The sequence below is a fragment of the Carica papaya genome, chromosome 3, assembly GCF_054855325.1.
Source record: "Carica papaya isolate Zhongbai chromosome 3, ASM5485532v1, whole genome shotgun sequence".
NCBI lineage: Eukaryota > Viridiplantae > Streptophyta > Magnoliopsida > Brassicales > Caricaceae > Carica > Carica papaya.
The window spans coordinates 8,012,915-8,040,025 of record NC_142311.1 but is presented as its reverse complement, the minus strand read 5'-3'; the positions used below and the strand labels follow the sequence as shown (position 1 = coordinate 8,040,025).

Below are 27,111 nucleotides of genomic sequence, written 5' to 3'. Positions count from 1 at the left end.
TTAATTCCGGTCTAAATTCTAGGACTAGATATTACAACTTTCTTTTTACTTTAATGCTACTTCTGCTAAATCAATTATTTTTTAATTATTATTTATTTTTAAAATAAAATTAAAATAATTATAAATTATTTAAATATTTTAAAATTTAATATTGATTAATGAATTAAATTAATAAAAAAATTTAAAATTATTTTTAATTATAAATTGAGTTGGACTGACTGAATTCGTACATGTCATCGCGATCAGTGGAGCCGGTTGGCCACACCTTAACTATCCGACCCGGTTGGCAGAGTAACAGGTGGGTCGGCCGTTTTGCCATTTTTACTCTCGCACCGAATTCTTCATCGCCTTGTTCCTTCTCCCTTGGTTAATCCAATATAGAAATTTCCACTTTTATTTTCTTTGAAAGATTATTCAAAGTTGGTCCTTTTTTTCCTGAATTTTTAATTTTTTAAATTATTTGTAATGTTTTGATGACGGAGAAGGGAGTAATTATCAGACGACGAAGAGAAGTTCTCCTGTAGCATTAGAATGATAAAGAGCCTGGTGAATCCTTGCAGTGTAGGCATATTATTTATTCTCACAATGGGTTGGATTCCATAACCATATTTTTAAAAACCCTTGAAGACTTTTACATCTGAGTTAGATTTGGGTTTATTTTATTTTATTTAGACGTATTTTTTTTAATTATTTTTGTTGTATTTCATGCATTGAAGTTCCCAAGTTCAAGACTTGATGGGTGTAGCAGGCAAGTGAAGTGCAGGGGGACGAAGATGGAGCTTACTCTCACCCAACCAGATGATTGGCATCTTCACCTCCGCGATGGTGATCTTCTTCAAGTTGTTCTACCTCACAGGTGAATTTCTCTTCTTTTACTTTTCTGTATTACCCATGAATTTATTGATTTTTTTTTTTTAATCCTGTGTAAGATCTAAAGATATCATGGCTGCAGTGCGCATCATTTTGGGAGAGCTATTGTGATGCCGAATTTGAAGCCTCCCATCTCTACCACAGCAGCTGCCTTGGCTTATAGGGAATCCATCTTGAAAGCTCTGCCTCCTGGTAGCAACTTCAATCCCCTGATGACACTGTATTTGACTGATACCACAAGTGCTGATGAGATCAAGCTTGCAAGTAAGTCTATCTTCAGTTTTACATTCTAATACCTCTATTTATCGCATTGCATTTTTTGAAGAATTATCTGTTCATTCTGCTTCATTCATAGTTCAGGGTATTCTTGAGGCTAGTAGCAGTAATTATATTCTCTCATTTGTCTTCTTTTAGTAGTAGCAAGAATTCTGATGTTATTATGTAATAGGAGAAATCTTAATGATCCTATTTGAAGCTGAATTTGGAACACGTCATATGGAATACCCGAATGTTTTCTGCTGAAAAGCTCTTGGATGAAAATCCCTTGCTTTGACTCATGGATTTGCAGTGTTTACATATAAGACTTCATTTCTTTGGGGAGTATATCTTTTATTTCTAGCTACTTACACAATAATTATAATCAATGGGGACCCTACTCTTTGTATTTCCTCTTTCTGACCTTTTAGTTCTATTTTTCGTAGTTTCATCAACAGTGTTTATTCTATTGACAGGAAGAAGTGGTGCTGTTTTTGCCGTGAAATTGTACCCTGCTGGTGCCACAACAAATTCTCAAGATGGTGTTACTGACCTGTTTGGCAAATGCATACCTGTCCTTGAGGAGATGGTCGAGCAGAATATGCCCCTGCTGGTAACTGCTCTTCACTAACTTGATATTATCTTGTTCTTGTTTATACCTCTTCGGGTAGTGAGATTGAATTTTTCTCTTTGTAGATTCTTTACTTCCTTTTTTTTTTTCCTTTTAGCACTCTGATTTCTTTTCCAGCTTCAAAGGGACCCTCTTTCTCTGGGACCAAGCTGTTGGTCTTTGCTTTAGTATTGTTATCCTATTGGAAGGTCACGGTGTTGCATGAACCTTCTTTTGCCTCTTTCTTTCTAGGTTCATGGAGAGGTCACAGATCCTAAAGTTGACATTTTTGATCGCGAGAAAGTTTTTATCGACACAGTTTTGCAGCCTTTGATCCAAAGACTCCCGAAGTTGAAGATTGTGATGGAGCACATTACTACCATGGATGCTGTTAGGTTTGTTGAGTCTTGCAAAGAAGGTCAGATTTGCCACTTTTTTAGGTTTTCTTTTCATCATTCTTTCCAGTTGTGTTTGGTATAGGATTTATTACAAGTTATCAAACTGTCTTTACTATTTGCAGTTATCTCACTGATTTTATTTCTTTAGGATTTGTAGCTGCAACAGTTACTCCACAGCACCTTCTCCTAAATAGAAACGACATCTTTCAAGGAGGACTCCAGCCCCACAATTATTGCCTGCCAGTTCTCAAAAGAGAAACCCATAGTATGTCAGCTGAATATATCTTCTATAAACTGCAATAACACACTGCTTCTGCATCTGCTACTCAACTTCCTAACTCCAGGATCATGTTCCTTGCTTTTTAATTTTTAACACCAAGTAGTAATTTTTTTTTTTTGTAATAAAAAGTATAGTATATATTAAAAAGGCACCAAAAACAGGAGGTACCACCCATGTACAAAAGCTTTTCATAATGTTAGCTTATCAATGACATTTTCAAAATTTACATCACTAATAATGTCATATCCTAACAAAATAGAATAAAAATAGTGAATCTACCTATTTTTTAATGTATTGGACCTATTCCCAACACTATCAGAAGTTCTATCATTTCTTTCATTCCAAATGACCCAAAAAACAGTCAACAGAATCAAGTTAGCAATATCTTTTTTAACATAAAGCCCGTCCCATGCTCATATTTCTCCCTCAACAAACCCTGCAACAACCCAATCAATCCCCACAAGGCCGTAGATCAAACACCATAAGCTGTACACTAACGGGCACCATAATAAGAGATGGTTACACGATTCCTCCGCTTGCAAGCAGTAATAACAGCCGTTAACCAACACTCTACCTCAATTTCTCAACTTGTCAATGGGCAAAATTCTCTCCCAACAAGCCTCCCAAGCAAAAAAAACAATACGGGGTGGAGCCTTTGTTTTCCAAATTTGCTTGGCTGGAAAATTATGTCTCGTCACATTCACTTTACTGCTAAGATGGTTGTAGTAAGACTTGACTGAGAAATTGCCACTTTTTTCAAATTTTCATACAATCCGGTCTGCTTCGTTGTCAACCATCTGCCCGGCCAGCATCTTCATCAAACCCTCATATTCAGCAACCTCCCAATCATTCAAATTTCGAATGACATTGATAGACCATACAATTTTATCATTAACAGCCCGGTAAGCTTCCTCAACAATCATCTCCTTCGATTGTGCAATATTGAAAATTTAACACCAAGTAGTAATACCATATCATCAACTGTGTCTGTATTGTTCTTTTTAAGTTGAAAAGTTGGTATTGATGCCCAGCATGCCTAGTACGATTCCAATGGCATTTTTTAAACAGTATGAGTTCTACAAAGAAATTTCCCTTTATGAAATCATCATTTTTTTTAATTCCTAATCTTTCCTTTCATCTAGGACAGGCAATTGTTTCAGCTGTAACCAGTGGAAGTAAGAAATTTTTCCTTGGAACTGATAGTGCTCCCCATGAGAAACGGAAAAAAGAGTGTCCATGTGGATGTGCTGGTATTTACAATGCCCCTGTTGCGCTGTCACTATATGCCAAGGTCTTTGAAGAGGTAAATCTTTTCAACACCTGCTATGTTTGCTAGAAGTTTATTATCAAAACATAAAGTCTAACTCTGTTTGTTGAATTTTTCTTTTAATTATTTCATTTTATTGATTGACATGATAAAAAAATTGGAAAGCCAAAGTAATCCTTCATTAGTCCTTCTCATTACGAAGTAGAATATGCTGTAAGAAACTATAAGGTATCATAATTCCCATCAGACTAGCAGGTTTTGCTTATTTTGTGGTGGAGAGGCTGGAAATGTGAGTTTGAGATTTCCCTCAATCCCACCCATCTTACAGTACTGAAATAAATTTTAGTGTTCCATACAGTTGTCAATGCCTAGATCTAAGCCTGTATGATTCTCAAACTTGAGTGATTATGAGGTATATCTATAGGGAAATAGAAATAACTCTTGTTCTATATTGAGCGCTGATAGAAGGAGAATTGATGACAAAATGAATCGGATTTATATCATTGACATGCCAAAAGTTAAGTCATTTCCAAAGACAGATCCTCTTATGATACGATAATCCAAGCAGCAGCTCCACGAGTCCGCTCGGAACCAGTCGATTCCTGAGCCATTCGTTCTCCCCTCTCGGTTGGCGTTTGCCAGCCACTAGAGCAAGTAAGAGAACCTACAGTGAATGAACTTAAAGAACCGCAGATTTTGACCGGATTGTACACCTTTGTGTCTGGCTATGTATATGGATGTGCATAAAGAAGGGACGGGACCAACTCATCTCTCTCTCGTAAACTTGTGAAGTTTACACTTTTGCTTAAAACATGGAAAAAATGGTGGTACTTTGAGCTTTAAAGACAATTGTACAACTTGCAAAATTTCCATTTCAATTTGTTGGAGGACAAATTGGTCGATTTGTCCAATTAGGGATTTGGAGATAAAAATCTAGACATCACACCTAGGGTTTCTTAGAAATCGCATCTAAGAAATTTTAAGCATCATATTTAAGATTTGATTGCATCACAAATAGAAAAATGAGAAATTATCAAAAATATAGTTGATAACTGAATGATCAATAAGTAAAATTTTAAACTATTTTTAAATAATTTTTTCTAACCAAAACTAAGCTAAGAATAGTAAACTAGCAGAATTGGTAATCCTAATCTTAATAAAAATAATAAATTAATACTAATAATATTAAGAATACTAATAAGAATAGAAATTCTAAATTACTACAACTACAATAATACTTCTAGATAATATAATAATAGACTTTTAAATATTATAATTGTTTTACATCTAATATGATTACAATGTCTTATTTATTTACTAGCCCATTCTGCATCACAATTAGTTTAAGCTTGTTTCAATGTTAGTTAGCTGAACTGGAATACACCATAATGGATGTAATGCTAATAAATTAACTCGCTAGATTTATGCAAATATGTAACTTTCTTTACTATGCACCAATGCCGTTTCATAATTTAAAGATAATTTTTTTTTACCCGAACCTTGTTTTTTATAGACTACTCTATGTTGTGGGTTGTTTGTGATTAATCAAAAACTTTCAAGAGCAATTAGGCTGTCTAGCTGTTGTAACCTTCGTGTTTTTGGAAAAAAAAAATCTTTTCTTAAAACAAATAAAATGACATTTCTAGTTTTATGAATAAAACTATTTTCCAATCCTATCTATTTAGACTGGATTTTCCAATTCCTTAAAATAGAGAAAACATAATTTTCTCAAACTAAAGAAGACCTATCTTTCTATAGACTATTATGGCTTTCTTCTGTTGTGATCTATCGAAGACTTGAAAAGCTATATGGTGTTTGTTTATTATGCCACATTCCTGAGGAATAATCATGTCTTCATAGTTGACTTTATAATAAAAAACATTATATCTCGCTCAAAAATGAAAGACTTTATATTATCTATCTTGACAACTCATTATATATTTAGGCTGGTGCACTTGACAAACTTGAGGCATTCACAAGCTTCAATGGACCGGATTTCTACGGGCTTCCTAGGAACACAATAAAAATTAAGTTGAAAAGGAGTCCATGGAAGGTACCAGAGGCTTTCTCATTTTCATTTGGAGATATTATTCCGATGTTTGCCGGTGAAACACTCGGATGGCAGCTGGCCACCTATTGAAATTTATGTTTCACTAGTAGGGCATACTTGATTTATTTTTCTCTCTCTGGTCATTTTGGTACCTTGAGCACAACACTGGAATTGAGAAGCAGGGGTTCCCCTGATACTTTATAATAAGATTGCATTTGATACTCGTTTAGACTGTCATGTAATGTGTTGCTTAGCATTAAAAAGAATAAAATATCGTAGTTCTTTTACTGTATAGATTGGCAATAGGTCAGATTACTATATTGCTGAAAGAATGTCGTGTATGCAAAACTAGGAGATTAGATGATTAGAACCGGAAGAAAGGTGGGTTGATTATGTGAATATCTGAAGCTGGTGCAAAAAAGTGAGAGTTTTTTTAACTATGATTGTAAGTTTTACGTTCCTTCATTCAAGTTGAGAACATTGGTTCGTCTAACATGCTTCAACCTTAACGAGCGAAAGAGTCGTTAAAAAAATAAGAGCCGAAGAGAAGCTCATTAATTGACTTATGCTTACCTTTATGAAGTTATTTAAGAAGATGTGCATGTTCAGAAAGGAGAAAGAGATGAGTGCAGAGAAGACATAATACAAGATATATCTGACCATTAATTGAAACTCTTTTGTTGGTCAAATTTTGTCATTTCCACGGGCTGTACAGTATTTTAATTGGATCCATCATATGATGTCATGTAAATTTCAATGTTTACAAATGGATGGCTGCAGCTCATGCTTTGTTTTCTGCACACGCTTCCTTAAAAAGGTTATATCCTTTTCTACTGCTTTCAGTTTTGTGCCTACTAGCTTGGTCTTTGCTCTGATTTCCAAGTGTTCTTTCCTTAATTTATCTGATTCATTTTCTACCACCTACACACAATTAATCCAGGAAAAAAAGAGGAAAGAAGAAATATCAAGTCTATGAAACGTCAATAAATTTAACAATGATTGTGTGCCTGAATAGATTCGTTTCAGTCGTTGTGGGTGCGATAGACAGATAGGAGATACTTAAATTTAATTGAACTAGTGAACAATGATTATAGGACTTTCTGGTATTGGTAATGTATCACTTGACTCCACTTCATTATCAGTCGAAAAATGCATTTACCATCCAATTGGTGGTGAAGTCTATGATCTGAAATTAAGCAAAGTAGGAGAAAGGAGTTACCTTAATTTGATCCTTTATAGCTTGTTTTGAAGGTAAAGTATTCCAAGTTTTTCCCTTCACTGGGACATTGGCAAATGCTTTTTCCCATGACCATTGAATCTTTGTCATCTCTCTTTGGATTTCTTGTATCTCATGTAGCTTGCGTCCATGATAATGGTGTGTCCGATGGCTCAAGAACCGAATCTGATTTGAAATTTCACACACAGAATATCCAATAAACTTAATACAAAAAGGTTAAAGCTGATCCATACTAGATCAAAGTCAGCATTCATCATCTACTCTTACATTGGCATTGAGCTCCTCCATTGGCAAACATGAAGAACCGGTTCCTCGCCTGTTCTTCTCATTGATTTCTTTCAATAGCTGCTTTTCCTCAATAGAGCTGCTGGCTCGGCCATGTCTCATCAAGAAATTCAGATTCTGAAAGCACCAGTTTCAACTGTCTTTAAGACCGAAAAGATAAATAAATAATATACAAAATAAATTGATTGCAGAGGATAATTTAAACCCGGAAAACAAGTTTACCCTTCTGTTATATTTATATATTCTTACATGAACATTAATCTTTTGCTCGGATGGATATGAAATTATAGATCTGTCTTGATAAGCATTGTTGGCAAAACTCAGCTTGTCTAATTCTTGTTTGAGAGAAGCAAGTTTATTCCCATTTGATGCTGCACATCTTCTGAATTCTCTTTCATTATATCTCAGAAACTTGAGGCTTGCAACAAGCGAATCTCGATCCAACTGCTCACAACACCCATTTGTTTTTTTTTTTTTTTTCAAATAAACAAACAATATATTTGCTAAACAAAAACACATTTTAATTTATTGCAAAAAATAGAAAACATACTCTTCTTTCCTCTATTTGCTCTGTGATTTTCTGTAGCTCTTGATGCATCCTTTATCTGTTTCACAGCTTCTTGGATGGGGATTTAGAAGTTACAAAAATTCTTTGAAAATTAAATAATTAATCAATAAAATGAGGATTGGAAAAAGAAGAAAAGAAGTGCTCAATTATGAAAAGCTGCCCACAGAAGTATTCAATATAACTCACCTCCTATCAAAAGAAGATGAGTTGAAGAAGGTGAGTAGAAAATGTTGGAATAGTATGATTATATAAAGATTGAAGCCCTCACAAGAAAACTTCAATTTGGTGTCTTGATGAGCAAGTTACTTGCACCCACCGCCAAGCAAAGTCAAGTTCGTTAGGAATCATGAAAGAAGCTGCTTACAGCTAATGCACACAAGATTTATACTTTAAAAAATATTTGCAATTGACTTTAGCCATGTGTGTGTGTGTATTGGAGTATTAGCAGCATTGACTTGGCCTAATCAACCGTATTCTGGAACGTAGAAGATTTAATGATAGGGGATGAAGCTGACAGGATGGTCATTTCCAAACCTGTTGGCGGAGAAATCCGCCACCTTTGGAAGAACAAAGTTTCTGGCTGCCATTTGATTCTAAATCTGGAGCTACCTAGTTTTCACCGTTCGTAGATCATCTTGAAAAGAAAAAGTTAAAGAAACCAGGAGAAGTGGAATGATTCCGTTATATATATATATATATATATATATATATATATACGCATATATATATATATATGTTGTATACATAAAATTTTCATATAATATATATATATATATATAGACCAATAGTACCACCCAGATAATCAAAAATGAGAATTTTTTGAAAACTATTCTTCTCATATTTTATCTTTATTATTATTAATATCGTAGAATTCTGAATATATATATACATGTACATGGTAGAATTTTTTTATATGGGATGTGAGTAATGCTTAAATTCCAATAATTAATTATACAACAAAAACTATAGTGTAACATTTAAGAGAATTTTGCGTGAAATTAAATAATATATTTAGGTCCATTAAATTTAGTAAATTATATAATACATATTATTTTCCATTTAATTTTTTATGATAATTATTTCTTGTACTCTAATAAATTTTTCATCATATCATATTTAAATTAATTGCGTATAATTTTAAAAAAAATTTCATAAAAATAAATTATTTTTAGCTTTTTATTAAACACTTAGTAGCTTATTAGAACATAAAAAAGTTAGGCGGCTAAAAACACTTTCTACCATAAAATACCATCAAGTTGACTAAAATTTAACTCCTAATCTTATCTTGTAAAGATTTATTATTATTATATCTTATTGATATCGATAGAAATATTAGAATTATAATCTTATCGGAAAAACGATTGATTGTAGTTTCATATAGATTTGAAATCAAAAAAAGTATTAATCCGTTGTGTTTTCATGAAATAAGTTTTAAAAAAAAAAAGAGTTATTAGGAGAATAGAACTTTCATACTTAGAATACCTTTATCGAGTTTATAAATTTATCGGTTAAGTAATATTTCATTTTTCGTACTTGAAAGATTAATACACGAAAGTTTAAATAATGAAGAGTTGAGTTTTCTCTTAATAGTTAACTAGTAATTTAAGGGGACAATAAATTTTGGATGACTTGTTCACGAGATCGTAAAAGTTCTGATTACTAGACTGAAAATATCTTAACTCAATATCTTTCGATCGACTAGATACTTAATGACTGCTTTGATACATCTCTTAATAGTTAACACATGTTCTCTGATTGACGTATTAGATCATTATCAGTCTTAACACTTTGTAATTTAAATCATATAACTAAAATTGTGTAATGGTCTAAAAGTTTAAAAGTATATATTTACATATCCAAGTTACAAGTTTATTTTAATTTCTTAAGCCAAATTGAATATATACTAAAGTTGTATTATTTTATCATTATTATTATTTTTTTAACATACACTTTATTTAAAATTTAATAAACTTGACATTGAAGACAAAGACAAGCAAATTAATTGGCATGTCACGGTTGATTGTGTTACAAGTTTTCCACAATGCTAAGTAGATAATAGTTTTCAATAGCTGTCAAAATTAATTGTCTATTAAATTAGTTGACTTGCAAAACAAAGAAATCAAGGCTTACATATATATATATATATATATATGTATGTATAGATATTGTGTAAGTGTAATTTGCTCATGGCATTAATTAAGTGAAAACAACTCCTCCATGTAACATATAACTAAGAGACCATCTCCTTCCACATGTTTCTACAGACTTAATTAAAATCACCCACCAAGATTTTTTTTTTTTTTTTTAACCATTGCAATGTTTTATATCACAAGTTAATATATATTTGATTATAAGTTATGGTGGGATTATATTCTTATTTAAAAATTTATTTAGAAATTAACTTAAATTCATTTGTTTGATAGGGTAAGTCCAGATTAAATTGCAGGAGTAATGAATCACCCCCACCCAATAATATTCTTCAAGACATTTGAGTTTCTTATTTATTGCAAGCTACCATTTCCCCATCCACAAAATTCATGGTCTTACATTCTCGTGTATATATATAATTTCAACAAATTATTATTTTATTCTTGAATTACAGTCCAAGTTTAATTTTTTCATTAATCTTCAATTCATGATTTTTTTTTTTTAAAAAAAAAAAAAACTACAAATATTTTGGTATGGAATAATAAAAATTATTATGATTAATTAAATATTAATCTTAATGAAATTAATAAAAATATTTTAACTTTTTTAAAAAAAAAAAAGAAAATATTGTCAACTGGGTGTATATCCTACACAAGTAATTAAGAAGACAATATGTATAATATATGAAAAGTGTAATTGTATGTATTTTGATTTCACTTACCAAATGGTGATGCTTCCTTTACAAATTGAATTAACATACACATTTAGTATGTATTAATTATAATTCCACAAAACAATGCTTAATTAATTTAAATACCTGGAATTATTGTTTGGTAATTTGCCCAAACTGGGATGTTCTTTTAGTTAATTATAAATTACATTCAATTCCAAGTTTTTATGACCGACAATGCTAATACATACATGCATATATATATATATGTGTGTGTGTGTGTATGAATATTTAAAATAAAATGTAAATAGTAATTATAAAATTAAAAATTTATATGAAAAAAAAAAGGTAATTAATTTAATGCCAACCAATAACGACGTTGCACACAATCATTACCCTTTAAAAGCCCCAACTGCCCCTCTCTCTCTCTTCTCCCACCATTTATATTAACCCTTCTTTTACCATCTCCTCTCCATCTCCATCTCCATCTCCATCTCTCTGCAACTTCATTCTCGAAAATGGTGTCTTCAACAACAGAAGAAACCGGGTTGATCTCCAACATAAGGCTCTCCTCTGTGGGTACGAGCACGGTGACGGCGCCGGACGTTGTGCAGGAGGCGGACGGCGTGGACTTGGCCATGAAGCTTCACTACATAAAAAGTGTTTACATATTCGACAAGGAAGCAGGTGAGGGTCTGACAATTATGCGGGTTAAGGAGTCCTTGTTCTACCTGCTCAATGACTTTTATGTCATCTGTGGCCGGTTCCGGCTGTCGGAGTCCGGCCGGCCTTATATAAAGTGTAATGACTGCGGGGTGAGGTTCGTGGAGGCTGACTGTGAGAAGACGGTGGAGGAGTGGCTAGCCATGAAAGATCAGGCTGAGCTTCATGATCATCTGGTTTACTATCGACCCATCGGTCCAGAAATCTCCTTCTCTCCACTCGTTCACATGCAGGTTATATTATTAATCCCCCCAGTGCTTACTGCTTTTTAAATATTAGGTATTGTTTTATAAATCTATACACACACACACACAGGTAACTGCATGCATGGCCACGAATATCGACTTCCATTACGCAGTCCTCGACCATTTTTTAGTTTTTGCATTTTTCTAGAGTGGAAGGACTAATTTATATTATAATTTATTAAAAACTAGAATATAATCATAATATCATTTTACTTAATATGCGAAAAAATAAAAATACAAATTAAATTAGTTTCTTAAATTTATTTCATGTATATAACCCAAATTATTATGTAGTTTATTTTTAAAATTTCGATAATTAAAAATATATATATATATTATTGCGAAAAGCAATAAAACAGTGATAAAATTTGTTTCTACATTGATTGCAGATTACCCAAAAGAATAAGAATATTAGAAATTGAATGTATAATTTTCCCTCTTGTGTTTTTCTAAAAAAAAAATATCTTCAATGGTAGAATGTATATGTTATGAAATGAAGGCTTTTTCTGCAGCTGACCCGATTCAAATGCGGAGGTGCAGCGGTGGGTCTAAATTGGATACACGTCTTGGGAGATCAATCTGCCTCTGCATATTTCCTCAACAAATGGGGCTCCGTTTTGGCCGGACTCCGAGCCGGAAACCCACCACCAACTCCTGTTTCACTACCACCAATCAAGAAGCTCCAAAGATCCGAAAACCCACCACCCGTTGACAAACAACCAATTTCTCTTAAACGGGTTGACCCGGTTGGAGATATTTGGGAATTACCCGGTAACTCCAAAATGGGTAAATTTTCATTCCACCTGTCGCCCTCCCACCTCTCCCGTTTACAATCACAGGTATGCCGCGACAGTAAAATCCCAGAGTTCGAGTCAGTCTGTGCAATTATTTGGCAATCCATCGCCAATATTTCTTCACAAGAATCCCAACCCAGAAAAGTGACCTTGTTCAAAACTCTTCCTTTTGACCCGAAAACCTCTATTTTGGGTAATAACCAAATCATCAGTGCAATTGAAGTTGATTTCTCGATTCCGAATGCACATTTGAAAAACCTAGCAGAGTCGTTACTGAATGAAGCCACAGACGAGAGAGATGGAATTAAATCAGTGGTTGAAGCAGATATTGAAACATCAGATTTTATAATTTACGGGGCAAATTTAACTTTGGTGAATTTGGAGAACGCAAACGTCTACGGGTTGAAATTGAACGAGCAATCGCCGAAGCTTGTGTACTACAATGTCGAAGGTGTCGGAGATGGAGGAGTAGTATTGGTACTTCCCGTAGAAGAAGATTCTTCAAGAGGCATGTTTGTAACTGTAACTATGCTCAAAGATCAAATGTCAAGCCTTAAAAATGAGTTGACAAATAGAGGTGTTTTGTTGAATAGTGAGTGAGTGTTCTGTTAATAGTAGATGGGTTTATGTAATGACTATCTCTCTATATTGTAACTTGTAACTTGTCTTATGAAGGAATAAGGAAGGTATGGGTCCAAAAAAGTGTATCTCATTTATTTAATTTGCTAAGATATGGATAATATTTTTAATTATGTAACTTTTTTTATTACAATGTTCGTTAATAAGAATTGATTGATCCACGTTACATGTCTATATTTATTTATACATGTTCTTAATCTTTCCTCCACAAGACCATAATTTTAATTAAAGGTACATAATTATATTTTAAATAATTTTTTTAATTATTGATAAAGAATATATAGTGTCGAACCCATAATGAATTATTAGCCATTCATTTAAAAGTAATAAGAGAAATTTGAATATTCTCATTTTTAGAGAGAATATAGTTTTCTTACTTAACATATTTTTGTTATGCTTAATCGTTAAATTTCTTTATAATTAATATGATTTTTCTTTGAGTTAGTTCTCATATCATGTCTCTCAGTCTCATAACAAGTTTTTTCTTTTTTCTTAAAAAAAAAAAAAGAAATCACTTTTGTCAACTGAATTAACGGCAAGCTTGCAACAAATAATCACGAGAAGATTATACAATTATGTAAATAAGATAAAGAACAAAATATGTGTGTATATGTATGTCTTTACGTGTGTGTGTGTGTGTGTGTGTTTACACATAGACACATTAAAGAAGTCAATATCTGCCTGCTGTATAGAATAGGTTAGGAAATCCCCACATCCAACTTCTTACATTTGTCTCCTATATTTATAACTTCTACCTTCTTCCACGCTCTCCTTAAATTCAAAGTTCATTCTCGTGATTATGACAATACAACTATATATGTATTTTCTCTTGTAAAAGAATATGAAAAACATTAACCACCATCATTGTTACACTTTTATCTATTAAATTTATTATATTATTGATTTAGACACAAATATAATTTAGATTCTTCTAATAAATTATAGTTATCTAGTCAAATCATAATTGAACATAATAATTTTTAATTACACTTACGCCGATTTAGAACAAAAATTTGATGCTTTGAGTGGAAAAATGAAGGCCTTCAGTTTATCTCCTCCATAATGAAAGACTTTTCCACGTGAGCATAATTTTTAAACACGTACAAACATATACATACATATACACACACACACACACACACACACGCACAAAAAACAGAGTACCGAAGTTGGTATTACCAAAAGAAAGGATCTTACTTATGAAAGTTATTTACAATATGGACTGGTAAACTATACAACTTCCTATTTTAGATAACCCTTTAATTACCCTTCTCAAACAGCTCCTCTGCTCTACCAATCAAGCAACCATGCTACTTCCCCAAGCACATTCCTCATTCAAAATCATGTATAGAGCAGCAAAGCATGTATGGAGCAGCAAGATGAGTATGCAACACCGCAACGCAAAAACCCCATCATCAGGTAGGAGCATATGTATATATATATATATATATATGTATATATCTACATACATATGAGAGAACGAATGCAGAGTCTATGTCTCATCAGACATTTCCTCCCGCTGGCTGCGCATTCTAGCAGCCCACGACATGTTTCCTCTTGCATCCTTGTTCATGCTTCTTCTCTTCAGCTCAGATAGCTGCACCTGCCAGCAATTCTTCCACTCTGTCCTGTCCTCGATTTCCTGATTACAGAAAGAATCCCAAATGAGTACACCATTATGGAATGGATACCAGTGAACCTGATATCAAATTAACAGCTTTCCAAGACATCAAACAGAAACAATGGCAAGGGCACAACCCTAGAGGAAGGAAGTTTACGACCTTGAGAGGACTTAAGAGTATGTTTAATCTTAAATTCTATTTCTCGTGTGCATGTATGTCCTTGTAAAAGATTGCATCGTGAAAAATAAGACAGCCAGACACAAAAATAACATAGTTGGCTGAACAAGACAATTCACACCAGGCACACTTGGAAGTTACAAGTCATTTTCTAGAATGCTAGGAGAAGTCATATACAACTCTAAGATGTCAAATAGGAACACAACTGCGTACATATCAAGATGTTGAGGTTTGCACAAGTAAAGGGACAAATGGAAATTCATTCTAATCACACTAGAAACTTTTAAACGCGGTTGAATTGACTAAATTTTCCACTAGTAGAAGTGATAAAAAGATTAATCAAAAGGTTGAACCTAACCAGACAAACAGTCAGTGGTATTCAAGAATCATGAGACAGTAGCAGAAATTAATCCCATACCCAGCAATCACACATAAGAAACAATGAAAATCTCACTCAAGATTTAACAAAAAGGCCAAGATAAAGTTCATTGACATCACCAACTATAACATACAGGAACAACCGTAAATCAATCAGTTAGAACTAGAATCATAGTTCTAAGTCCAACAACAAAGTGTTACCAATACACAGTACCAGAAATCATAGATTAAAATAAATTGCTAGGGGACAATACAGAGATGAGCAAGGTGGGACATTCGGACAAGAAAGATGATCTTTGAATGAGTTAAACGAAAGACACGACAAGTTGTATTTAAAAATTGTTTATTTTCTCAGGTAGCAGACACAGGCAAAATAGCTGTCAATTAGGAAATTAATTAAAATTTCTGAAAGAAAATCCGAGATTCTTCAAAACCCAATCTCCCAACGATTCAATTCAAGCATCATTGGGTAAACAAAAAAGGAAAATTAAGAGCAAAACTATCATTAAATGGCTAAGAACAATCAGTTTAGCTGTCAACATAAAGTGTACGCAAAACACGATAAATTGCAGGAAGAGATGATCTAATGTAAAGAGGGAAAAAAGGAACTGAACAAACTCAGTTAAAATCTCAAGTTGCAAAAAATCCCTATATTTCAAAAAAATTCAGGCAGATAAAGAAAGACAAACAAATAACTGAAACCGATATTTGCAAGATTGGCCCAAATATTTATTCCCAGAAAAAGAAAAACAAAAATTTAGAAAAGAACTAAATACGTACATCAGCTTCAATCCCAATTTTGGTATATATAAAGATAACCAACGAGGAAGCAAGTAAAAAATACCTGATCGTATCGGTGGCGTCGCCTAGCGGAAAACGCTAAGTGAAGCCCACTGGCCATGTCCCTATCGTAAAGAGCTCTCCTCCTCGGATCCGAGAGAGTCTCGTACGCCTCCTGGACTCGAATGAAGCGCTCGGTGTACTCCCCGACCCGATCCGGAGGCGACACATCGGGGTGATACTTGCGGGCAAGCTGCTTGTATGCCTGCTTGATCTCAGGCAAAGTCCCTGACTCAGGTATGCCGAGAAGCTCGTAGAAGCTCAACTCATCGTTGACGAACCTGTTGTTAATGTTAGCGGTGGTTTTGACAGATCGGAAGGGCATACGGGTCGGGTAATGGACCCGGGGAAAACGAAGATATGAATCAGGCGTGTTGATTGGAGGGTAGAGGAAGCGAGAGTCGGTTCCCGGTATGACGAATCCATGGCTACAACGCATCTCCAAACTCCTTCGGTATTCACAGTTTTCGTTTCGGCTTTTCCGTCTGTAAGGTTTGTTTCTTCTTCCGCCTCTGGGTTTTGAATGTGTGTGTTGGTTATTGCTTTTAATGGAATTATCAAAATAAACCATTCCCGGATTGGGTTGGAAGTTTTGGAAACCACAAGGAGGTTTTCTCCAACGACAGAAACAGCACGTATTAAAAGGGTATTTTAGTAAATTCAGTTAAAAAGTGATACTCTGCCAAAATAATAATAATAATAAAATAGATAAAATTTAAGCCGCTATCTCACAAAAATACACTAAATAGAATTGCAATATCAATTCTACGGATAAAAATCTATCTTACCTTCAAATTTTGATATAATTAAAATCATAATTTTTGTATAATTAAAATCATATTTTTATGAATTTTTAATATAATATTTAACTAAAAGCTAACTGTTTATTTTAAATATTGTTAATATTATATTTTTCAGTTATGTTTATCACGTGAATTATAAAATATTTTACCCTATTTCAATAATATTTAATTAAAAAATAATTATTTGTTTTAAATATTATTAATATCATATTTTTCGGTTGTGTCCGTTACGTGAATTTACATAATATTTTATTATTCTATTTTGATAATATTTAATTATAAAGTAATTATTTATTTTTAAATATTATTAATAGCATATTTTTTTTTGTTCATTATCACTATGTATATATATATTTTTTTTTTAATTACGGTGGGCAATTTAAAAAGCAAATAAATACCTTACGAACTCAAACAAATCTTGAAACTTTAGATTTTAAGCATAATTATTAAGATAATTATTTATTTATTAATTTCAATGGAATTTAGATAAACTACGAAATTAGTTCCTAATATTTGGTATTTATTAATAAATTAATAATATTATTAGGCATATTTTTTTATATCTGTATTAATTTAATTAATTAGTTAAAATTATTTTTATTAATTATTATTTTTAACGCATTTAAACATGTCTAAATTATATATATGTATATGTATATACACACATTATGGGTAAAATAGATTAGTTCTATAAGCACCCGGAACTAAAATATCCATGATAATCATAATAAACGTTAATTTATTTATTTTGTATTTTTGATTGCGTAAACAATTTAGAAACATTCTTAGTGACCATATCTAACTCTGAACTTTACAATAATTTATATTAAATAAGAAGTAGATACTGAATTAAAATTGATGTTTCTTTCACAATAGGTATTAAATGTATTTTTGGAGTTTTTCTAGAATATATATATATATATATATATATCATGGATTGGAAGAGAAAGAAATCAACTCACGTATCAAACTTGGTATGAATTTTGTAATTTATACACGTTTTCAATAAATAAAAAAATAATAATACAAAAGAGATGCTTACTTTTTCTATATATATATATATATATATATATGTATATATATAGTATTAGGCCAACAAATTTTAGGTCTTGCAAACTTAAATGACTTTTTGGGTCAATAGATTTAGGTGGCCCTTCTTTTTGCATTTATCTATTCTTTCAAAGCTCGTGTACGTATAAATTTTATATATATATATTATGATTTGTATCTTGTTCTAACACAAGTGTTACAAAATTTAATCTAACTCTATATTTAAACTATTAGTAGAAGATTTAATTGCACAAACTTATTTTCAATAAAATTCTTAATAAGAAATAACTCTACAAGAGATTTGTCTCTTACTAATTTAAAGGAAAAAATTCAAGTTTTGACGTATAAGTTTTACTCGCACCTACTTTACTAATATTATAATAATTATAAAATTGAAGTTTAATATTTATATCAGGCAGGCATTGTAGTAACCGATTATTACTGTATTTTGAAACTTTGAAAAATTATGATGTAACCACAACATTATTCTAAGTAGTCATATGCTTTTTCATAAAATAACAAAGAGTTGGAAAATATTTTGAAGTCATTTTTTTTCCAAATTTGAGTTTCATTTAACCAGTCAGGTCAAACCGAATTCATCAAATGGTCTTATTTGATATATATATATATATAAATTTACCCTACCCTACCCAACTGTGTGTGTTGGGAGGGTGGTCGATTTTAACTAACATAAAATCTCTCTTGTGCTGAAAAAATATAAAAATCAAATTAAACCATCGCTAAAATCAACATATCCTCCGTAATCTTAAAGGCAAAAAGGCCAAGTGGCCAACAATGGCGTGTAATTTGCCGGTGCATCTTAGGGGGACCCAAAAATTTGTAAATGCCACCCAAATCTCTACATCCTCTCAGTATACTTAGTAATATATCCTTTCAAAGTAGAGGCGGAAGAAGACAACAAACTATATGCGTATATATAATAACTAATTATGTAAAAAAAAAAATGAGTTTTCCTTTACACCCAGTTCCTGCAGTACTCATTCTGTCAAACTTACAGATCAAGGTTTGATTCCCTCACAGCCATTTGCTCATCCTAACAAGCACCACCAAAAGAAGAGTGGGGGGTGGGAAGCAGAAAAGGCTCCCTCAAGGCAAAAGAAGAAAAAAAGACAAACAAAAACAAAAACAAGATTCGGCCTAGTATGTTGATCACTTGCAATCAACTCCAAGTTTGCCTTGGGAGACAGACAACCAGACCCATAAAGACAAAATAAGTTAAACCCAAACAGTTCCATGGAGAATTACCTGTCAATACACGATATTTGCATTTCACCATGAAATTAAGAAAAGGGAATCAGCATAACTCCTCATACTCAACAAGGTGCAAGCCTCACGCTATTCATCCCAGCAACATCTTGTTTCACTGGAACTTTAGTGGAGCTTTGTCCAATCAAGAAAATTCCTTGGGAAAGGGGGAAAGCAAAAGAAGGAAAAAAGAAAAAAAAAGAAAAAAAAAAAAAAAGAAAAATGAAGGAAGAAAAGGGAAAAATGGGGAAAGATGTGAGGGAAAGGGTTTAAGATATAGTGGTCATTTCTACTATTGGCAAACAGAATAGACACTACCAAAAATATTTGGAAATATATACATAGGCTATACAGCATGAGCTCTCCACCGTGCAGTGACAGCATACCTTCACTCACAATAGTAAAATCAACCCCAGCCAAGCTGGTCCCAGAAAGCTTGAATGAGAAACACCATGGAAAACCTGCATGCGTTTGGGATATAACAGACCCACCATACCATGAAAATTAAATAAAAATGAAACTGATTATGAACCATGACACTAGGAGCTCCCCCCTTTAATAAGAATTTAAAGAAATAAGCATAGGCATCAGATACTGTATCAATTCAGTGAAGGGTACATTCAAAACCTACAGAAAACTTCACCTACGACTTCACAGATCCCTACTCTCATTGTTCCACCAACCAAGGAAGTAATAAACATTTGAACTATCTTTAAAATGCATAGAACCGAGATGTATGAAAATGCAAATCGAAAATAATCTTTAAAATAAACATTTAAATCCAGAAATTCACAAGGTACCAATAGAGGTAACAGTCCAACATACACATAATCTAGCAGTAAAAGAAGCTGGATACAAACATGTGATAGTCCGCTGTGGGCATCCATATCAATATCAGCTCACATATTCCAACCTGTCCCACATATACCTGCAAAACATTAAAAAGAGAAAAAAAGGCATATGTTTATTAAGAGCCAACAAATGGCACAATAATCTGACACCAAAGGAAACTGCTCCCAATATCAGAATCTAAAGCCCATCATCTATCAGAATAAATTGGTTGTTAATGAATTTCAGCATCTCCCAACATGATGCCCAGCTCTCCCCCTTAAATCTTTTCTCTTGATTTCTGTCAGTGCAGTTGGCAAAAAGTGGATCAAATTTTGTCTCAGATGAACTTCTTTTATGAGCCTCTTACGTCAGGGACTCGTCTCCTGTTAGCCATTAAAAAAAACAGAGCTCCTGTTAATCACAAAAGAACACCTGAAACTCAATTCTCTCTTGAATTTATCAACATTACCGGGACGTAAAGTTCTGATTTCTTGCTGTTTGATATCTGACCTTTTACAACTCTTGCATCTTGAGAATTTGCACAACTCTCTGAGAGAGCTAAATCTTGATTCTCTCCTGTTTCCATATCTTCCACTTGTTCCTTGAAGTCAAGAGCCCCCTGTTTCACAACCAGCAAGCCCTCACTCGTCATATTCAATGAACCATTCTGAGCAAAATGTGTTACCTCAAAGGGATCCTCAGGCATGTCTGATTTTTGGCTATGACTTACTGCTTTTTCCTGCCTGCTTTTATTCTTTCCATCATCGAAATGATCCTTATCAACTTCAGATTTTTGCCTGGAGTGCCTTGACTGTTTGGATTCACGATCTACTGAACTTTTTGGAGACAATCTACTTCCTCTGGAAGGCTTAGCTTCTGGAGATGTTGACCTCCGCCTATCACGGTGTTTTGATCCTTCTCTATTTTTATCACGCGATCGACGTTTGTGTTCACTTGATCTTGACCTGGAACGCTTCTTGTGTTTTGACTTATCTTTGTCCAAACTTCTTTGTGATGACCTGTTTCTACTGTTATAACCCTCAGCAGATAGTGACCTGGATCGCCTTCTAGCAAGATACTTTGATTTTTTATCTCTGCTTTCATCCCTTTTCTCCCGGCTGTGACATTTATCTTCCGTGGATTTTGACCTTGACCGCCGTCTTCCATGGCGTTTCAATTCGTCATCTCTAGATTCATTGTTTTTTTCATTGGACTGCACAGATTTGGATCTCGACCTACCTCTATGTGACCTACCTCTATGTTTCGATTTTCTTTCACCTGAACTTGAAGATGACCTGCTCCTTTCATGATGTTTACTATCAGTTGATAACGACCTGGACTGTCTTCTGCTACGATGCTCTAATTTTTCACCTTCAGTTTCATCCATTCTGTCAGTAGAACCTTCAACAGATTTTGATCTCGAGCGCTTACTGTGTATTGGTTTCTTATCTTCATCCTTTCTTGGGGATGACCTATTTCCTCTCTGGCGCTTTGGTGATCTTGACCCAGTCCTGGATGATCTCCTTGTTCCATGAGGTGATCTTTCTCGGCGATGTCTAGGCGAGTCTGAATCATCTCTATATGATATTCTTGTTACAGGGCTAATACTCCTGTGTCTCCTAGAAATAGATGAATGATGATCATGGGATCTACCCGAATCCCATCTCCTACTTTCACCACCATCCCTATTATCTCTGTATGACCGTCGTTCACTGTCATACCTTGATCGATGATATCTCAAAGGTGACCTTGCTCTACGATCTCTAGAATGACGGGATGACGGTGAATAAGAGCGAGATCTTCGCCTTCGCTGATAACTGATTGGTGATCTTGACTTGGATCTTGACCTTGCACAAGATGGGGATGGAGATCTGCATATGAGGGCAAGGTATCAGTCATACTCTTAATTTATTAGTTAACCAAGGTTTTATGAAGCTTTCAGAAATATATTATTCTTTCTGCTAGGTGAATAATCAGGTGTTCTAAGCTGTATATATATATATTCATCAGATGCAATGTATGCACATGAACAGATCAGCCAGGAAGGCTAGTATATAGGAACACCATATAGTACCTGACATCAAATAGACAAGGAACCATTACAAGCTGAGAGGAAGGAATTTTTTTTTCAAGAACAGAGGAAGGAAAAAGGTAGAAACCATCTGTGGCAGCTAAAAAATAAATTTTACAACATGCTGCATAATATATACAAGACATGGACTAATCCGTTGGCAAAACATAATCGTTAGATTTAATGCAGTATCTTAGATAGATACATGCATTGATATAGACAGTTATGTATAGTGCAGAGAAGATTCAGGCTAACCCATTTGCAAAACAAAAATTTAATTATTAATATATCTTGTGCTTTAAAATGATTGTTTCACCTAGATCAGAAAAAGTAACAGATTCTTGTAGTATTTAAAAATATTCAACCAAGTCATTGCACAAATTTTATTTTTAATCAAGCCTACTACTAAATTTTGTTCGAATAAGCCTCTCGATGGACAGAAAGTGGCCATTTGATATGGGTGTGTTTAATGCCATGGCATTAGATAAATGGACATTTGAAGTGGTAACGTGCTGTTAGCTTTTACATCCAACAAATGGCTTATCAAATCATAATTCACTAGTTCAGGGTGTATTTGAGTGTAAAAAATGTTTGGTGCCTATTTGAATATCTTCAAATATTATAGACATACTTTTAACTATTTTTGCTGTTTCACTTCTGTCAAAGGCTCACTAAAAAGATAGATTGTTTAAAATCTAGTGCAAATGATTATAACCTACTCTTTATGGACTCATTCAGCTTTTGAGTAAATATAAATTTTGTACATGTACATGAATTATAGCAGTATTGATAATTAAACAAGGTAGATTTGTCTATTAATAGCTTGAAGACTTTTAAGTCTCACAATAGAAAAGATAAATAACAAAGTTAAGACAGAAAGGAAAAGGAGATAATCTACCTGGATTTCTGTTTTGGTTCACTCTCTTCATCCACAAGTCCATCAGCTTTCAATTTCTTACTTATCTCCGCAGCCCTCGCTGCAGCTAACTCAGTTGCAGACTTCATTGTTGCAGCTCTATTAGCTGCCTGCTGAGCAGTCATGGTTTGTTGCATGAGCAAAGCCTGTTGGAACTGCATTTGCTGCATTGCAACAGCTTGTTGCATCATCATGGGTAGAGAAGATGAGGACAGAGATGAATTTAAAAGAGATGGCTTTTGAGGAAGTGATTTCGCCATCTCAACATTCAATGGCCGGCCACAAACATCCATATTGTTCAATGCCAGAGCAGCAGTTGCCTCTTCAGGTTTTGAATATTCTATATATGCAAAATGCTTTGAATCAGTGATGGTGCATTCGACAACCGTGCCACAAAAACTAAAAAGTTGTTTCAGTTGTTCCACTGTAAGAAGTGGACTAAGATTGCTAACTTGAAGTGTTTTCTTAAGTGCATCACTCTTTCCACTTTTGTCGGGAGAGCCTGATCAACAAGAGAAATATTTCATTCTAACAATGGTGAAAAAACCCAGCAAAAACAATATAAATAAATAATGTACTCAAAATATGTGTAAAAAAAAAGCTAATAAGAGATGTAAAATATAATTACGAGTAACACACTTGATCATCAAACAATCAGATAAACAAGAGACAACAATACCAGATGAGCCTTTGGTTGACTGAGCTTGTGCTTGCATCTGAGCAGCATGAGCTTGAAGGGCTTGGGCAGCAACAATAGCCTGTGCAGCAGCCATTGCTGCAGCAGAAGGTGCCATCGGCACCTGACTGAGAGTTCCCATGCTGGTTGTTGCAGCCAAGGCAGTCATCAGTAAATTATGTGGCGGGTGGTTCAGTTTGCAATCAGTTTTGGCACATCGGCCGCTAAGATATTCTCTGCAAACTTCCCCAAGAGATGCTCCAATTCCAGGCAAAATAGCACCACCTGAAGCACCAGAAACAACACCGGGAATCATTCCTAACAAACCAGGGAATGCTCCAGAAACAGATCCTGTGTAATTTGGCATGTTAGGCATTGTTTGGTTTACTAGATTTGGATATGTTGACGTAGGTGCCAGACCAAGCAGCCCTCCAGCAGAAGTACCTGGAATATAAGACATTAGGGATAAAGCATCTGAATCACCATGGAGGAGAAAACATATATACTAATTAAGTCAAGACAAAAATTCCAATATGTAGCAGAATAGAGTAATAAAGGCCATTTTTATAGGGGACTGATAGTTGAAAACTAAGAGGATGAAAATATTCAGCAAACAGGAGAAAAAAAGCTTTCATACTTACTCAACACCATTTTGCTTAGTGTTTTTTTAAAACCTTTTATAAGCCTTTCAACAGCTCTTTTACGTGTTTGCCTGTTCTGCATGAGCTAAAGATCTAGGTAACTTATACGCTCTTCCATCTGTTTATTTGTACTGGTAGTGGTTATTTTCTTTTCAAAGACAACGTCCCCAAAATAAGTCAGCATCGACCAACTTAAAAATAATATTACCCTTCAATAAACTACAAAATTCCCACTCATAAATCCCTAGTTACCTGCACCAAAATCTTCTTTGTCCAAATTTACAATTCCCACTGCTTCATCTATCCATCCTCCCCCTCTTCTCCATTTCCTCTCCACTTCTATTGCCAGCTAAACGGCTTCGTCTTTGAATCTTGATTATCTAGCTTTCAATTCAGGTTGGGACCTTTCTAGTTAGATGGCTTTTGTGGTCTTTATTTGTGGGAGATGATGATTCTTTTCATTGTTTGAACTATGAATGTAACATCTCCGTAATCGCAAATTTTTCTTTGGATGTTCTCTCTTTTTTTTTTTTCCCACAAAACATATCTTTGCTACTGTTAGTCAGCAAATTTTTATCGCATTTTTTTTTTGGTTATTTTGATGCAATTAACATCATAAACTTCTTCTAATCAACCTAAAAACTTGCACGCATGTTAATAGTTTAGAACCTTATCAAATAAATAAGCTCGTATGAGCTCTCTCTCCAAAACTAAGCCAAACAGGCTCTGGTTTCCTCTAAATATCCTATTGTTTGACTTGGAAAAAAATACATGAAATAACACATTTAATTATACTCCTCGCTAAATAGGGATGATTTTATATTTAAAACAATCATCTATTCGTTGGACTGTCAGAAAAAAAGTTTATAAAATTCCACAATACTCACAAAAGAAACACCAGATAAAATTGGTCTATTTCTCACCAAAAGAAAAGATAGAAGTGGTTTAAAAAAATGCACCTTGGCTGAAGAAGACAGGAAATGGGCTACCCATGATGGGTTTCCCGTTGCACTCAATATTCACCATGTAGTTCCCTCTTTTGGGTACTATATACGTGACGGTGTAAGTTCCATCACCCATATCCTTCACCATCCCTTCTTGCTCGGATCCGCCGACACCCACTCCAGGCGACACCTTTACCTTAATCTGAGCGCCCCCACTGAGAACCTTCCTCCCATCCGCATCCTTGGTCACCACCATAAACGTGGAGGGTGCACAGGCCGTGCCTCCCGCAATCCCGGCGCCGGCAGCAGTACACTTCGCTGGGTCCACCGGACCAATAGGCTTGTTGGCCAAGTCCTCGGCTTCTTCCTCTGACTCACTATCTGATTCTTCAACCACAGCTTTCTCACGGTTCTTTTCGAGATCCTTGAATGTTGCCTCGAAAGCGGCTTTTGCCGCAGCAGCTTTCTCGGCCTCGCTCTTCAGCTTAGCCTCTTCAGCTTGCTTCACCCAGACAGGCTTGGGAGCGGTAGAGTTTCGATCGGCCATTAAACCCTAATCCCTTCCTTTTATCTTGTAAACTATTTATTTATCTATACCAACTCCTCAAGCTGCAAAGCCCTAAAACTTTCCAAAAGGGAAATCAAACGGAATCAATCAGCCAAAGCCTCCATCGATTTTGAAATCAGGTTACTGTCTGGACCCAAAAAGGTAAACACAAATGTGGCAATTGAAGGGAAGATCTGGAGACGAGATTTGGGTTTTGGATTTTTATGTCGGAAGGAGAGAGGCTATCGGGTTGGTGGTGCGATACGCAGAAGACTGGAGGGGGGGAAGGGGGGAGGAGGAGAGGAGTTCTGCTCTCTCTCTCTCTTATCTGCTATCTATTAGGTTTCGACGTTCTTTTTTCTTACTGTACGGTTATTACATACGGTGTGTTCTCCTTTTGTTTAAAAAAAAAAAAAAAGAATTGTCACCACCAACATATCTTAAATGATCTAATACTAATTATTTATTTTTGTAGTTTTTGATGCATTATGATTACCTTTTGTGTTAAAAATGATATAAAAATAAAGTATACAACTTATAATATATAATATTAAAATATACATTAGTTAAAAAATTATGTTTAAAATAACTTATTTACGGAAGAGTATGATACAGTCTTTTGGACATTGTATTTCATGTTTAAAAGAAAAAATATTGGAAGTGAATAAATTGAAGAAGTCTACGATTGTTTGCAATACAAAATTTTGACTTTTTCGACTATAAATTTAATCTCGAAAGTGACTCCACAAATATTTTTTTTACAAACCAAGTTTTGATCCGACAGATCGTTGATGTTAAAGCTACGAAATTTGCAAGAGTCTCGTACAAATATATATTCAAGTTGACAATTGTTTATCAGCAAGCTCTACTCTTTTGAGTATTGTACTCATATTTTATTCCATCGAGTAGGATCAAGATCTTTTCCTTCTTTCTTCCTGCACGTGATTTGAGCATAAACATTGCACTTAAATCATTATAATAAAAGTCAGATATGTTCCGGAAATGGCCAAAATTTTGGATAATAAATCAGTTAAAATTTCACCAAATTTAAAGGAATCAATGACCCAGAGATCCCTAATGAATTTAAATGCAACCCAAAAAAAAAAAAAAAAAAAATTAATTTGTTGACAGAAAATGTAAATGAAGAAGTAAAGATTATAATTCCAGAATTACAATCGTAAAATCCCAGAACTTTAGGATAAGGATACACATCTATGCAGCATACATGTAAACATATATGCAATATAAGTTTGTTTGCATTAGTAAGTCTCAAAATCATTATCCTAATTTGGGTTTTGATACTTTAGGCA

General features: G+C 34.1%; 5 protein-coding genes across 21 annotated transcripts; 2 read left to right on the top strand and 3 right to left on the bottom strand.

Moving 5' to 3' along the window:
* Nucleotides 1-220: 220 nt before the first annotated feature.
* Nucleotides 221-6,022, top strand: PYR4 (pyrimidin 4). 5 transcript variants are annotated; one of them, XM_088215442.1, is made up of 8 exons: nucleotides 221-298; nucleotides 717-856; nucleotides 938-1,134; nucleotides 1,602-1,738; nucleotides 1,988-2,153; nucleotides 2,282-2,398; nucleotides 3,556-3,716; nucleotides 5,626-6,022. In XM_088215442.1, exons 2-8 carry the CDS (start codon nucleotides 774-776, stop codon nucleotides 5,818-5,820), a joined length of 1,056 nt encoding a protein of 351 aa, XP_088071568.1. In that variant the 5' UTR covers nucleotides 221-298; nucleotides 717-773; the 3' UTR covers nucleotides 5,821-6,022. The 5 variants fall into 5 exon arrangements, with proteins under 5 accessions (XP_088071568.1, XP_088071566.1, XP_088071565.1 ...); XM_088215440.1 differs by lacking the exon at nucleotides 221-298 and adding an exon at nucleotides 305-561 and having other exon boundaries at nucleotides 953-1,134; XM_088215439.1 differs by lacking the exon at nucleotides 221-298 and adding an exon at nucleotides 305-561.
* Nucleotides 6,023-6,370: 348 nt separating this feature from the next.
* LOC110811999 (uncharacterized) lies at nucleotides 6,371-8,076 on the bottom strand. The gene is made up of 6 exons (XM_088215445.1): nucleotides 8,007-8,076; nucleotides 7,803-7,857; nucleotides 7,502-7,696; nucleotides 7,235-7,369; nucleotides 6,950-7,132; nucleotides 6,371-6,651 (listed from the first exon to the last, which is right to left on the bottom strand). The coding sequence occupies exons 2-6, from the start codon at nucleotides 7,848-7,850 to the stop codon at nucleotides 6,484-6,486; spliced, it is 729 nt and encodes a 242-aa protein (XP_088071571.1). The 5' UTR covers nucleotides 7,851-7,857; nucleotides 8,007-8,076; the 3' UTR covers nucleotides 6,371-6,483.
* Nucleotides 8,077-11,082: 3,006 nt separating this feature from the next.
* On the top strand, nucleotides 11,083-13,200 carry LOC110811931 (protein ECERIFERUM 26-like). The gene is made up of 2 exons (XM_022038560.2): nucleotides 11,083-11,594; nucleotides 12,119-13,200. Exons 1-2 carry the CDS (start codon nucleotides 11,157-11,159, stop codon nucleotides 12,998-13,000), a joined length of 1,320 nt encoding a protein of 439 aa, XP_021894252.2. The 5' UTR covers nucleotides 11,083-11,156; the 3' UTR covers nucleotides 13,001-13,200.
* Nucleotides 13,201-14,214: 1,014 nt separating this feature from the next.
* LOC110811929 (chaperone protein dnaJ 20, chloroplastic-like) lies at nucleotides 14,215-16,641 on the bottom strand. Its single transcript, XM_022038556.2, has 2 exons — nucleotides 16,061-16,641; nucleotides 14,215-14,681 (listed from the first exon to the last, which is right to left on the bottom strand). The coding sequence occupies exons 1-2, from the start codon at nucleotides 16,625-16,627 to the stop codon at nucleotides 14,532-14,534; spliced, it is 717 nt and encodes a 238-aa protein (XP_021894248.2). The 5' UTR covers nucleotides 16,628-16,641; the 3' UTR covers nucleotides 14,215-14,531.
* A 2,222-nt stretch (nucleotides 16,642-18,863) lies between these two features.
* LOC110812003 (RNA recognition motif (RRM)-containing protein) lies at nucleotides 18,864-26,169 on the bottom strand. 13 transcript variants are annotated; one of them, XM_022038642.2, is made up of 8 exons: nucleotides 25,270-26,169; nucleotides 23,673-24,113; nucleotides 22,976-23,495; nucleotides 20,476-21,877; nucleotides 20,001-20,389; nucleotides 19,562-19,636; nucleotides 19,176-19,332; nucleotides 18,864-18,963 (listed from the first exon to the last, which is right to left on the bottom strand). In XM_022038642.2, the coding sequence occupies exons 1-5, from the start codon at nucleotides 25,799-25,801 to the stop codon at nucleotides 20,375-20,377; spliced, it is 2,910 nt and encodes a 969-aa protein (XP_021894334.2). In that variant the 5' UTR covers nucleotides 25,802-26,169; the 3' UTR covers nucleotides 18,864-18,963; nucleotides 19,176-19,332; nucleotides 19,562-19,636; nucleotides 20,001-20,374. The 13 variants fall into 13 exon arrangements, with proteins under 13 accessions (XP_021894334.2, XP_021894342.2, XP_021894343.2 ...); XM_022038650.2 differs by having other exon boundaries at nucleotides 18,864-19,332; nucleotides 20,476-20,625; nucleotides 20,692-21,877; XM_022038651.2 differs by having other exon boundaries at nucleotides 18,864-19,332; nucleotides 20,517-20,625; nucleotides 20,692-21,877; nucleotides 25,270-26,168.
* Nucleotides 26,170-27,111: the final 942 nt, after the last annotated feature.

What these genes read in the sequence shown, in the direction of transcription:
- LOC110812003 (XM_022038643.2), bottom strand. Translation starts at nt 25,801, where the DNA reads ATGGCCGATCGAAACTCTACCGCTCCCAAGCCTGTCTGGGTGAAGCAA. An exon ending in TCCTGTCTTCTTCAGCCAAG is followed by an intron (nt 24,114 to 25,269) that starts GTGCATTTTTTT and finishes CTTATATTCCAG; the next exon opens with GTACTTCTGCTGGAGGGCTG. An exon ending in GAACCAAAACAGAAATCCAG is followed by an intron (nt 21,878 to 22,975) that starts GTAGATTATCTC and finishes CCTCATATGCAG; the next exon opens with ATCTCCATCCCCATCTTGTG.
- LOC110811931 (XM_022038560.2), top strand. Translation starts at nt 11,157, where the DNA reads ATGGTGTCTTCAACAACAGAAGAAACCGGGTTGATCTCCAACATAAGG. An exon ending in CTCCACTCGTTCACATGCAG is followed by an intron (nt 11,595 to 12,118) that starts GTTATATTATTA and finishes CTTTTTCTGCAG; the next exon opens with CTGACCCGATTCAAATGCGG.
- LOC110811929 (XM_022038556.2), bottom strand. Translation starts at nt 16,627, where the DNA reads ATGGTTTATTTTGATAATTCCATTAAAAGCAATAACCAACACACACAT. An exon ending in GACGCCACCGATACGATCAG is followed by an intron (nt 14,682 to 16,060) that starts GTATTTTTTACT and finishes TTCTGTAATCAG; the next exon opens with GAAATCGAGGACAGGACAGA.
- PYR4 (XM_088215439.1), top strand. Translation starts at nt 532, where the DNA reads ATGATAAAGAGCCTGGTGAATCCTTGCAGT. An exon ending in TGATGAGATCAAGCTTGCAA is followed by an intron (nt 1,135 to 1,601) that starts GTAAGTCTATCT and finishes TTCTATTGACAG; the next exon opens with GAAGAAGTGGTGCTGTTTTT. An exon ending in TGTTGAGTCTTGCAAAGAAG is followed by an intron (nt 2,154 to 2,281) that starts GTCAGATTTGCC and finishes TTATTTCTTTAG; the next exon opens with GATTTGTAGCTGCAACAGTT.
- LOC110811999 (XM_088215445.1), bottom strand. Translation starts at nt 7,850, where the DNA reads ATGCATCAAGAGCTACAGAAAATCACAGAGCAAATAGAGGAAAGAAGA. An exon ending in AGCAAATAGAGGAAAGAAGA is followed by an intron (nt 7,697 to 7,802) that starts GTATGTTTTCTA and finishes TGTTGTGAGCAG; the next exon opens with TTGGATCGAGATTCGCTTGT. An exon ending in AGCAAAAGATTAATGTTCAT is followed by an intron (nt 7,370 to 7,501) that starts GTAAGAATATAT and finishes TGGTGCTTTCAG; the next exon opens with AATCTGAATTTCTTGATGAG.